General features: G+C 38.3%; 1 protein-coding gene and 1 pseudogene across 4 annotated transcripts in view; both read left to right on the top strand.

The window, feature by feature from the left end:
• Positions 1–13,597, top strand: part of LOC145477873 (uncharacterized) — a 96,831-nt pseudogene that overhangs the window by 43,747 nt on the left and 39,487 nt on the right. The window lies entirely within an intron of this gene.
• The window catches only part of LOC145477866 (uncharacterized), a 62,521-nt gene that overhangs the window by 42,842 nt on the left and 6,082 nt on the right, over positions 1–13,597 (top strand). The window contains exons 1-6 of one of the 3 annotated variants that reach the window (XM_081455722.1): positions 1,518–1,748; positions 8,529–8,597; positions 9,917–9,964; positions 11,249–11,326; positions 11,609–11,676; positions 13,231–13,356. In XM_081455722.1, the coding sequence (XP_081311848.1) occupies positions 8,531–8,597; positions 9,917–9,964; positions 11,249–11,326; positions 11,609–11,676; positions 13,231–13,356 (387 nt within the window). In that variant the 5' untranslated portion in view covers positions 1,518–1,748; positions 8,529–8,530. Of the gene's footprint in view, positions 1–1,517; positions 1,749–2,578; positions 3,990–8,528; positions 8,598–9,916; positions 9,965–11,248; positions 11,327–11,608; positions 11,677–13,230; positions 13,357–13,597 lie in introns of those variants that run through there. The other 2 variants (XM_081455721.1, XM_081455723.1) reach the window with 2 other exon arrangements.

The following is a 13,597-nucleotide window of genomic DNA, read 5'->3' as shown; positions in this document are numbered from 1 at the left end:
AGGTAGGTTTTTTTTTCTTTTTCTGCATGCATTGTTGTTGATTGACATTCGTCTTATGCAGCTACTCGTAAACAATATTTTTAACCCATTAAGAGCTTTTTAAGCTTGTGTTTCGCTCTTAGAACGAAAAGCTACCGTCTTGAAAAACCCCAGCTGAAAAACCGAAATGTTGTGATAAAAACTATACCATTCTCCTGCTCTTTAGAATATGCGAATAAGTAAACACGATTGGGACAAAACACCTCTGGTGAGTCGGAGGAACTAGGGAGACGAAAAAAAAATCACCGACTTAAGAGCGAAGGCTGAATCATTACTAAGTTGCTTGTGACAAACCAGTCAGACCAGCGTTTCGAGTTTTTCCTGTCTTCTCGACGTCCGTCAGAAATGAAAAAGTTGCGCAATAATATCAGCATGCATCGCATGCTTTGTGTAGTGCCTGCAAAAGTCTGTTTATGTTGTCTTTGTGCTTTCGTTTAAAGAACGCTCAAACTATTCACCGTCGAAAACGCCGTTTGGGATACACCTATAAAGTAAAAGTTATTTTCTTTCATTCTCAGTTTTCAGTCATGTTATTAAACTTATCGTCAAGTCAAGCAATAAATTCAGTGACCGTGATTACACCGTTCAATGCCAAATTGCTTGCGGGCGTCTGTGTGCTCGAGTTCACCAAGACACAAGCTACATATATGATTTGTTAAAGTTCTTGTGGTGTATTTGTTATTCGTGGACCTGTTTAGACGTTCGTCAGCGGTGGACTCGCGGGTGATGTTCATAAATTAAAAGAGTTAGGATCGACTTAGCCCCCTTTTAATTTACATAGCTCAACCTTGGCTATTATTTTGTGTTGGTTACCCTGAAGTGTATTTGAAGCATTCCAAAAATAACCCAGATACGCTTCGTAAAGCGTCTTGGTCGATCGCAATTCGAGGAACTCGCAGATTCGCGGAAAATGCTCTGAGAATACAAGGATTCTGTCTAAATCAGATCAACAAACTGTTACAAAACGTTCTGCCATGAAAGCGATATTTAAGGAAAAGAAAATTGTATTCAGAAATATTTTCTCTCAATAAATTCAAATTGTGTGTTGACAACACTGAAGAGACAAAGCAAAAAGGAATGCTAATGAGAAAACGTCGTCTCTGTTGGATTTCAGTCGGTCGTCGAGAGAGGGTGCTAGGCGTTTATGTAGTATATATACCTCTGTGAAAAACAGACCCAAATCCAGTTCGCCTTTTGATTGTTGTAAAATTTTCCAAAATTCTAGTATGCTATGCCAGATTAGGCATATCAAATGTACGTAATGTATTGCCGCCCTGCAGCCTTGTTTAGGGTTAGGAACAGACTGCTTTTCCGAGTAATTTGTTTACCCTGACACTGAAGTTTCTAACTATAGTTTCTTGTTTCTCGTTCTGCATTTCAGTGAATTTCATAGCCGAAAAAAGTAAAAACTACTGACTGGCTACTTCAGTATAGTTATTTATAGTTTAATCACTTGAAAGTCTTTTAAGGTCAAGCGGCATTGTTTCAGAGAAAAAGGGAAAAAACCCAAATTCCTAACACAATTAAAATAAATTCCGCCCGCTAGCTTTAATCACGTCAGTTGTGTAGAACTGTTCTGTTCACTCCAGGGCAAGTCGTTTTGTATTCAAGCAAAGAAATTATGTCTCAAGCGTAAATGACGAGTTTGCTGATGCTCGTTATGTTTTCTCGTTGGTCACCGCGTTAAACAAGCTTAAATAGAAGAGCAGGTAAGTTATTGTTTTGATGCAGTGTTGCTCGTTGTGATTCCTTTTATGCCGTGGCTCGTATAATGAATATTTTAAGGACCGTTCAATTATGCACGGCTACAATTGAAACTACTTTATAGAATTTAGAAAGAAACTACAGTAGTTCGTACTCGTCTTTACGGCTTGTACGACAGTCATGTTAATAGAAATCAACGACAATCCTCAAACGGGAACGAACGGTTCCGAACAGAAGAAAGTGCGTAGTTATCAAGTTTCAAAAAGATGAACGATAGAGAGATTGTGACTTGGTTATATTTAATACGCCTTCCTCAAAGGTACATTTGTGCCGTCGAAATGATTCGTATTGCTATCTATCTAGGAATTTGAAAACACAACAGCGCCTAGGCTGTTTTAATTCATTTAAAAAAGAACGTTATTAACTTGTTAAGCGATAAATTTAGTCGAAGTGGCCATATTTCCAAGCCGCTGACGAAAAAGTCAATTTAAAACTTGTCGTTATTGGTCCACTGTGCGGTTTCGTTAATTCATTCAGAGAGACGTTTCATTTCAGACTTTCTATCGACTGGAAGGCTGTACGTGTCATGAACCCAAAGGACGATATCATCGCTTCTAACCCATTAATACCCTCTTCGATCTTCGCGATTTTAATCTTCTATTTTTTTTACCATAACCGATTTCGATGTGTTCGGTGTTATTGTACTAAAAACTAAAATTTGCCTTCTTGAAAAGCTTGGGGGGGCGGGGGGGGGGGGGTGCACTCCCATATATTAAGGACGGGGTTGCTCGTGGAAAATTTTGAAAAGATTCCTAAGAGGGACCAGGATCCTGTATTGTGGGCGTGGTGGAAATTTTTCTTAACCCTTTGATTCACCAATTTTAAAACAACACATTAACTGACACTTCAGAATATTTAAGAGCTATAAAGACGATTGCTTCGAATACCTTCTATTCGTAAGAGGTTATGAATAAATTGTCATAAATCTCTATCCTGGTCAACATGAGCTGTGTATTCTACCTATAAAGTACCGCAAAAGCTTCTGCTGTGGACCATTTCATGCTCAACACCTCACGAGGCACCAAAACCCCTTTTTTGATCTCCGAAAGGTACGACGAGCAACCCGGTCTTTTTTATATGGGAGGCCCCCCCTGGGGGTTTAAACTGTGGAAAACATTCACAGTGGACTTAAACTGGTATCAGAGTGAAGCGAACTACTCAAAGATGCTTACTCCGCCAACTTGAATTCAATCGAGCCCATCGTGAAATTTATCAATCAGTTTATCGGTTCTACTCATAGCTGGTCATATTTTTATTTGGTATTCAGTATACATTCATGTCATTAAACTTATCGTCAAGTCAGGCTGTGAATTCAGTGACCGTAACTGCACACTTCAATGCCGAATTGCCTGCAGGTGTCTATATTAGACTTAACCGGGACACAAGCTACAAATAAATGATTTGTTTTGAGGGCAGTGTTTGTTATTCGTGGATCTGTTTAGAGGTTCGCCAGTGGTGTACTAACCGGTGACTGTACAGAATTTCATGTTCACAAATAAATTTAGCGAGGGTCAACTTGGTCCCCTTTTGGTTATTATTTTCTAGTGATTTTTCTGAAGTCTATTTGAGGCATTCCAAGAGTAACCCAGAAGCGCTTCGTAAAGCTAACAATAAAGAGACGAAGCAAAAAGATTGAAATTCTAATGAGAAAACGTTAAGTAAATTTTGGGTATACCATACCAAATTAGGCATATGAAATGTACATAATGTATTGCCCTGCGCAGCCTTGATTGGGCTAGCCAGAGAGATTTCTGACTATAATCGGTTTACACTGTAATCTGAGGTTCCAGTCAGCACTTTTTTTCTTACTTTAATTTGATGCCTTTTCTTGCCCTCAGTGTTCAAATTTCGTTCGACATTTGAATTTTATGGTCGAAAAAAGGAAAAATTACTGACTGGCTGCGTCAATATAGTGATTTATAGTTTAATCACGTGAAAGTCTTTCAAGGCCATGCGGCATTGTTTCAGAGAAAAAAGGGAAAAAACCCAAATTCCTAACACAATTGAAATTAAATTCCGCCCGCCAGCCTTAATCACGTCAGCTGTGTAGAACTGTTCTGCTCACTCCAAAGCAAGTTGCTTTGAATTCAAATAATGTTACGATTTAGTGTCAATGACGAGTTTATTGATGTTCGTTATGTTTTCTCGTTGCTGACCGTGTTAAACAAGGTTAAATAGAAGAGCAGGTAAGTTATTGTTTTGGTGCAGTGTTGTTCGTTGTGATTCCTTTTATGCCATGGCTCGTGTAAGGAAAGTTGTGAGGACTGTTCAATTCTTCACAGCTACAATTGAAACTAGTTTGAAGAATTTAGGAAGAAACTGGTTCGCACTCGTCTTTACGGCTTGTACGATAGTCATGTTACTAGAAATAAACGACACTTTTTGAACAGGAACGAGCGATTCCGAACTGAAGAAAGTGCGCAGTTATCAAGTTTCAGTCAACAGCAGCAACAAGGCTAATAATAATAAATAGATGTACGATAGAGAAATTGTGACTTGGTTATATTCAATAAGCCCTCTTCAAAGGAATCAAGTTGTGCTATCGAACTGATTCGTGTTGTTGTCGATCTAGGAATATAATTTGAACACATAACAACGCTTAAGCTGTTGTAATTCCTTTAAAGGGAACTTTATTAACGTGCTAAGCGATAAATTCAGTCGAAAGAGCCATATTTCCAAACCGTGGAACGAAAAAGTCAATTTAAAACGTGTCGGTAATGATCGATAGTGCAGTCTCGTTAATTTATTCAGAGAGACGTTTGATTTCAGACTTTCTTGGGACTGAAAGGCTGTACTTGTCATGAACACGAAGGACGATATAATCGCTTCTAATCCATTATTACCCTCTTTTTCGCGATTCAAGTCTTCCGTCAGTCTTACCATAACCGACTTCAAGCGTTTTGAACGGTGTTATTGTACTAAAAACTAAAATTTGCCATCTTGAAAAGGTTGGGGGGTGGGGGGGGGGGGGCACCCCATATATAAAGGACGGAGGTGCTAGTGACAAATTTTGAAAAGATTCCTAAGAGGCATCAAGATCCTGTATCGTGAGCGTAGCTAGAGATTTTTCTTATCCCGCCTCTGAGGTACCAATTTAAAAACAGCGCATTAACTGACACTTTCTTCACATTTAAAAGCAATAAAGACGATTATTTCGAATACCTTCTACTTGCAAGAAATTTTGAAAGCATTGTCATAAATCTCTATCCTGGCCAATATGAGTTATATATTTTACCCTATGAAGTACCACAAGAGCTCCCGCTGTGGACCAATTGAAGCTGAACACCCTGCGAGGCACCAAAACGTCTTTTATATAACCCCTAAATGGTACGACGAACACCTCGGTCCTTTTATTCAGAGCAGACTTAAAGTGTTATCAGAGAGAACCAAACTACTACTCATAGATGCTCATTCCACAAACTTGAATTTAGCGAGCCTATATGCATTGTGAAATCTAGCAATCATTTTATTGCGCGAACTTCCAACTGGTCATATTATTATGATTTAGTTCTCAGTTGCAGTCATGTTATTAAACTTATCGTTAAGTCAAGCAGTGAATTCAGTCACCGTGACTGCACAGTTCAATGCTGAATGGTCTACGGTTGTCTATATTTGACTTCACCAGGACACAAGCTACAAATATGTTATAATGTGTTAAGAACAATGAAGAGACAAAACAAACAGGAATGCTAATGAGAAAACGTTGTCTCTGTTGGATTTCAGTCGGTCTTTGAGAGAAGGTGCTAGGCGTTTGATGTAATATGCCTCTCTGAAAAACAGACCCAAATCCAGCTCACCTTTTGATTGTTGTAAGATTTTCCAAAATTCTGGGATCATTAGGCATATCAAATGTACGTAATGTATTGCCCTGCAGCCTTGTTTAGGCTTAGGACCAGACAGCTTTTCTGAGTGATCGGTTTACACTGCTTTAAAGTTTCTTACTTTAGTTTCTTGCATTTTCTTGTTCTAATAGTTAAATTTTCGTTCTGCATTTCAGTAAATTTCATAATCGAAAAAAGTGAAAAATACTGACTGGCTGCGTCAGTATAGCTATTTATACTTTAATCACGTGAAAGTCTTTCAAGGTCATGCGGCATTGTTCCAGAGAAAAAGGGAAAAAGCCCAAATTCCTTTACACGATTGAAATTAAATTCCGCCCGCCAGGTTTGTTTCCTCCTTTATTCACATCATTTGTGTAGAACTGTAAATTGTTTTGCATTCAAGCAAGGCAGTCATGATTCAAGTGTCAATGACGAGCTTTTAAAATGAAGTTTGTTTTGTTTCTCGTTGGTCACCGTGGTAAATAAGCTTAAACAGAAGAGCAGGTAAGTTGTTGTTGTGGGCACATCCATATATAAAGGACAGGAGTGCTCGTGGAAAATTTTGAGAAGATTCCTGAGAAGTACCAAGATCCTGTATTGTGGGCGTGGACGGAATTTTTTTTTAACCCTCTTTGGTACGAATTTCAAAACAACACATTTACTGACGCTTTTATAATATTTAAATGCGATAAAGACGATTGCTTCGAGTACCTTCTACTCGTAGAAGTTTACGAAAGCATTTTGATAAATCTCTATTTTGCTGGTCAATATGAGTTGTTCATTTTACCCTATAAAGTACCGCGAGAGCTGCCGCTGTGGATCATTTGAGGCTGAACACTTTAACAGGAACGAAAACCTATTTTTTAATCCCTGAAAGGTAAGACGAGCGCTCCCCCCCCCGTCCTTCTTTTATGGGAGTCTCCCCCGGGGGTTTAAGTTGTTGTGATGAAAATTTTTGCTTTCTGACAACCGGTAGAATATGCGAATAAACCAACACAATAGGGACAAAAGAGCTCTGGGGAGTAAGAAGACGGTAAAAAAAAAATAATCGACGTACGCGTACGAGCGACGGCTGACTGGGTGTACTGTTGTGTCCTGGTGTACCGGTACACAGAGGGAATAACTATTGTACTCTTTTCTTTAAGAACCTTTGTTTAGCTGTTGAACATTGTACGTTGGGTCTTTTTTATCGGTTCTTGCGAACCGGTACACGAGGACAGAACTGATCTGGCCCGCGGCAAACCAGTCATTAAATGCGTCACGAGATTTTTCCCGTTTCCTGCGACAGAAAATGTTAAAGCTGCATAGCAGGCTTTGTCGTAGGTTTGTTGATGCATACGATGCCCTTATGATTTTTCGTTAGAGGGCGCAAAGTAATGACAGACGCAGACACTGCCGGTTGGCGATAGACCTAACTTAAAATTTATTTTATTGCGCTATACAGTACTCAGTTTTCAGTCATATTTTCAAACTTATCGTATATTGAAGCAGTAAATTCAGTGACCGTGACTGCACATTTCAATGCTGAATTGTCTGCGGGCGTCTGTACTTAACTTCACAGACACAAGCTTTAATTATGATTTGTTTTGATGGCGGTGTTGGTTATTCGTGGATCTGTTTGTTTTCGTGGATTTAGACGTTCGCCAGTGATGGACTAGCGGGCGACTGCACAGAGCTCCATGTTCAGAAATTAATTCACCAGCTTGGCGCCCTTTCGAAAAGCAACCCAGTTATAATTACGCTTCACAAAACGTCATGTTCGATCACAATCGCCGACGTGTAAGGCCCAGTTCAGACGTCGTGCTTTTTCAAAGCCGAACTTAATTGCAATTTGGTTCGACTATGGTACGGCAGAAAAACAACTCTGATTCAGAAGTCGTGCCAGAGTCGAACCAAATTCAGAATTCACTGATGCCTCGTAACAATTCTCCTCCTAACTACCCGTGAGAACGTAATTCCGCCAAAATACATTAATATGATTTATGAATTTTGTTTGGCGCGACAGGAGCACGACGTTTGAATCGCTGCCGTGCCAGAGTGGAGTAGCACGGCAGAGCTTGTCGAAGTTAATTGCTTCCCGATCTTAATTCAAAAGCTTTTTTTGCTTTTGTCGAACTTAATTCCTGAATTTCGTTCGGCACGTCATAAGCACGACGTCTGAACTGGGCCTAAGTCTGTTTAAAAATATAAGACAATTATAATTACAATTATAATTACAATTATAATTACTATTATAATTATGATTATTGTTATAATTATCAAAATATAATTCAAGCATTCTGTCCAAATCAGATCGAAACGTTGTAACAAAACGTTCCGCAGTAATCATAAGAGCAGTATTTGGGAAAAAGAACATTGCATTTAGAAAAATTCCTCTCAGTAAATTTAGGTAGCATGTTAAAAATAATGAAAAGAAGGAACAGAAAGAAATGCAATTGAGAAAAGGTATCAGGACTGTTCTCTATGTGATTTCAGTCCGTCCTAGGGAGAAGGTTCCGGGCGTTTGGCTCCCTCAACAACAGACTGAAATCCAGCAGCGAAATTTTCGACAATTATAGTATAACTCGCGAGTCTGTTCATTCTTCTTTATTTTCCTGAAATTTGGGATAAGGCCGTTTCATTCGGATATGGACATCTACGGAATATCAAGCAGGAATTATTGGTTGGATGGCAGGCGCCCCTTCCCTTACAATACGCTTTGGTCACCTGTGGTTTAATGGTGTCGGGAAATGTAGACTAAAAGGTCTGCAAAACGGCTCTCTTAGAATGTACTTGGAAAACAATATACCCGGAGAGGCTATTATGTGGAGATATTATGGGCAATAAAAAACACAAACATGATGGGCCGAAAAACGAAAATTTGCTAGCGCAAATATTCATTCTTTTTCCTTGGGTTTATTTCAGCAATGGCGGAAAGTCAAGTGCCATCACCTTCTGATGCTAACCTGGATGTTGATGATGACACTTTAAAAGGTAAATATACTCTTAACAACATTTCAATTTAAAACAGATCTTTAAAAATCATAATTATTTAGGTCCAATTTTCACTGGAGAAGGCTACAGGTTCCATAAAATGTGATAGAAAATCGGTTGATACAATAAACGATGGAATTAGGGGAATTAAACGAAGAAGATGCGTAGGTTGAAATCTCATGGAATATGCCTTTTGCACTATATACAAAGTTTCCTTGCAAAATTAATTAATTTTTTTTATATATTTTTTCGATTGCCTGGTAACCAACAGTTAAAATGGCAGGACCTCTGGTTGAAATCGGAACTTGAGCCACTATTAGTCGCAGCGGTTGCCCTATCTACGCATGTTAAGAAACCATTATGAACTTCGACGAATGCGAAAAATCAAACAGCGAGATGTTTTGCCTCCGGGCATCCTCGGAGACCCTGGCGCTGTTAGTTGGGGCGGGACGATGTAAACCCGGCATAAATTGAAGCGTCCAAAGATTACATGTAAGGCAGAAAGAGCCCCTGGGAACTGAGTCTCTTAAGTCATTTCCAACTGCAAAATTGGATCCTGATTGGGCAGAAAAATCCTTTGTATTTTTGTGCGTAATCCTGGATGAGTGTTTAAGGTTACCGTATACCTTTAGAGGTGTCTCACGTGCAAGCGAAGGAGCGAGTCCGGTTTAAACTGAATTGAACTAAACTAAACCCCCATATCAGATAGAAGCTTATAGAGCTGGCTATCAAACTATATTATTATCACGAAGAGCTAAAAAAACGCGTCTGCGATTTGCCATATTCAATTTCGGTGAAACGTTGCAGAACATTTTCGAGATAGGATTAAAATAATATGGAGTGACGGGAGAAAAATTGCTCTCGGAGAAAAAATATTTGAAATAAAAAAGTTTGCATACGCGTCCCGGTTGTTTATTTGTCAAAATATCTACTGTACAAAGATGAATCGGACGCGCACATTTAGAAGTCGTAAAAAAAAAAAAAAAAAATCACAATTCATTTTATTTCAAAATGTTTGGTGTAGTACAATGGCCAGATCTAGAAGCTTTAATGTGATATACAAGTTTAGGTATCTACAGTTTGAGTGGGACGCGCTACATCTCTTGGACACGACACACTTCTACAGGTGCTCTAAAGGTATACGGTATCTTTAAAGAAAATACATCTTAGTAGTAAGTAATTGCCGGGAACTACGTATTTCGAGCTTCTAGCCATTGCATACTTTTAGAAATATAAATGAATTATTTCATTTATTTGTCAGTATTAGGCATCCTTAGCAAATTTGAGCGATGCACTAACTCATCGTCTCTTTTTTTAAGCGATAGCCAAAGTGTACAGTAGCAGAGCGGCTGTTTATTTTCGTTTGGGTAAGATCTTATTTTAAATTTTATAATGTGTTTATTAGTTCTTTATTCAGGCTGTAAATCTCAAAGCTCTTCGGAGTGGAAAGAGGAGTGACCCTGGGAACGAGATTGCACGTTCATACCCTGAACTCCGCGTGATAAAAGTTACTTTTGTTTAGGTTTGATTTCGAAAGTGTTTTAAAAGCACTATTTGGTGTTGGGCTGCTTTTTTGTGTTAGTAAATATCCATAACAATTACAAGTGTTTTATTTATCTATTTCTTATCGCTTTGGTCATATTTGAACACGAGTAAGCCACAAAGTTGGTCGAATATAACTAACGGGTCGTGGGTTTTATTAACGCCTTCTCTGGGACCTTAAGTAGTTTTAAGTCGCCGTAACTTAAGGTGACTTTGGGCGACTTGAGGCGAAATTATTTCACTCGAGTGATATAAACCTAAACAGTCCATATACTTTAAAATTATATACTAAATACGTTGTAATAAACCAATATTGTACTGATCATTTGTTTACTTTTGTATTCACCTAAGTCACCATAGTCTCAAATATCCAGGTTTCAAGCCATTTTAGACTAAAAAGTACTAAGATAGAATTCCCACAACACCGAACAGTATTGTTATAAGAATAATAATAACAATAAATACAACCAAGGTAGCATATTAGTGATGATATCACGATAAAAACCAACATCAAATAAAACTATCAAAAATATAGCAATATTCATAGTGACAAAAATATTTTTAAATCTAAGAAGAGAGATATGATTTAACTCGATTTAAATAAACTATTTAAATATTTGGCATAATTCAAACAACAAGGGAATTAAAATTAATTAAGCTTATTTAAATCAACAAATTTATGGAAACTGAATTCACTCTAAAAGTTAACGTTAAAAACAACGACGTTTCGACCGGGCAAAGGTCATTTATAAGTTGAAAAGTGAAATTTTTGTATGCGCTTTAATATATACAATCGATTATAAGAATGCTAATGAGATTCTGCTGAAGCTTTAAAATATTTACATAGAAACAATACAAGAAAATTACGGCATGGATGATAAAGAAAACGCTAAGGCGATAGAAACGTATAAAAAGTGGTTAAAAGTGTACAGAAAATATTACGTTTTGCTCTTGCCATGTCCAGGATAACTATCATGTTAAATTTATCCCGGATTAATTTCATGTAAGACACTCGCAGGTAGTGATAATTTCACTACTTAATTTTACCCTTTTCATGTCTACAACATGAAATGATATAATATTTGTTTTTTTTTTTTTGCATTTGCCAGGAAATTACCAGGAAACACTAAATGATGCAACAGCCGCTGTCACTTTGCAACCAACTTTCATTGAAGCCATTCAAAGAGGTAAGTTCTTGACGACCATTTTGTTGACCTATGAAATCTATATCAATGAGCAGAAAACCAGTGAGTGTAAGTTCACAAGGCTTTGAATGAAGCAGTCATTGTAACAGGAAGACTTCTTACAATTATTAAAGTCTTGTCTGCCTTTCCTCGCACAGTAATATCCTCAATCCTTACGGTCGATGATTTGCTCGTGTACAACGTGCGTTTCTTGTTGCCACTATTCTGGTAACCTGTCAGAGGTAATAGTGGTGTTTTAAGACAAATATTACTGTTCCTTTTTAGGAGCTAGTGCTTGTGTAAAACTGAAGCGTTACGAAGAAGCCACGTCCTGGTGTGATAAGGGATTGGCAGTATCCTTTGAAACATGGCTGTTAAATTCTTTCTGCTCTTTAAAGCTACAAGTCCCGCTACCTTCTGGAAAATAGTGGTCCACGATTAAACTGGCAGAAAACCCTGCTTTCATTTGAGCATTTCCCATACCACGGAACATTCCCACCCCAGATATGGACAAAAAGGCTGAAGACATTACACTGACTGATCTCTTTTTTAATGAGAGGATGAAGGGCAAGAGTTAATCCCCATGTGGGCCTTATTTCTAACACAATCACTGTAAGATACATTTCATGGAAGGCTTGAAGGACTTCTAGCAATGCCTCATGTGGTTCTTTGAACGTCTCCAGTATGTCGAGACGCTCGTCTCGAATTTGGGATAGCTTCTGTAACGGTCGTCCAAACGGTGCATCTTGAAACACAAATGTCTCTGTTGCTGATCAGCGGATTGCTGAACAAACGCCATGAAAGGAAGAACTTTTTTCTTTCAATAAGTTTTAGATTTTACTCGATTGAGACTGTTCATAGAGGTCACTGTGTAGAAAGCTTTCAATATAACTATGATAATCTTTGTGACGGTTTTTGTTTTTCACGCAATGTAAGTGCGTTTGCCTCCCGATTTCAACATTCACATTCGGGCATTACTTAATTTTTTCGAGCAAGAAAGTCTCCGTCCCCCAGGTCCGAAGGTGCCCGTACGCCTATGCATTCTTGGGTGTGGCTGGCTGGGTGCCGGTCCCTATTAGCCTGCATAGCACGGTCGGCCAAGCTGTCCTACAAAGAAAAAGACAAGGTTTTTTAGCCAAAAAGTCCTGTGTCTTTCTATGTAACTGAAAGTGACGAGGCCATCAGGTCACGCCCATGGTCACTGACGTGACTACCAAAATTCTGGAAAGAATTTGGGGCTCCCAAGCATCTTACTGTATCGAGATTATTTTCATTGATTTAACATTTTAATTTTTAGCTCTATTATGCTGTGCATAGATTTTGTCATTTCTAAAAGTTGATGTTTTGGGAGAATTTTAAAATAATGAAAAATTCGTAATTTTCTGAAAAAAAAGGCATGATTTTATAAAAGAAATGTATAGCTAAGTTTTTAACATTGGTCTAAATCATAGCTTGTCAAAGGAGTTGGATTTAATGAAAATCCGCTTTGCCTTTACCATTTAAAGAAACCGGATGTGCCCCAAACATCTATCGGAAGTTACCCTATCAGCGTGTGCACAGTTCAAACCAATAGCAGCACTGAGATCAAACGAAGCTAGTCGAAGTACATGATAGCCTCCGTTTGTTTTTCTCTTATTTTGTTTTTGCTTTTTTGATAAAACTTAAAGAAATAAAAACATTTGCAAGTTGTTGATTTGTTGACATTTTTCGCGCTCAGGCTGACCCAAGTAACCCGAAGTTAAGTTTTACCTACTTAGCAACGCTCACGAGCGCGCGCATAAATCGGTAATGGGCGCTTCATAACCCAGACTTTTAGGTGAATCACAAGTAATCTAGTTTATTTGTCGTTATTATCAATATTCACTACCTTTTAATAACATTGTGTCTTGTGACTTGACAACAAGAAGATTGACAAGAACAACAAGACGTTAGTTGATTTACAGGCAAAGTGTGTCAGTGAACCTGATACAGCACAAGAAACAAAGCGAGGGAACACGAAGAGCGTGCCCGTCACTCACACTGCAACAGGCCAGGTAAACATTGTTACAACAAAAAGAGGATTGGTATAAGATAATATTATTGAGGCTTTAATGGGAAAGCGGAACATTATCTCAATAATTTTGTTGCCTTCCATCTCCCCTATCGTCTCTCGAGTTAATGTCTAGTCCTATATATATAAAAAAAACTCACAGGCGCATGTCTAATGGGATTTTTGAACAGAAAGCTACAATGCACAAGAGGAGTGCCTTGGGTAACAAGACAATTATTCGTCAA

This window comes from Orbicella franksi, chromosome 2 (genome assembly GCF_964199315.1).
Source record: "Orbicella franksi chromosome 2, jaOrbFran1.1, whole genome shotgun sequence".
NCBI lineage: Eukaryota > Metazoa > Cnidaria > Anthozoa > Scleractinia > Merulinidae > Orbicella > Orbicella franksi.
Note: the sequence above shows the minus strand (reverse complement) of the source record. Positions and strands in the feature narration are given on the sequence as shown.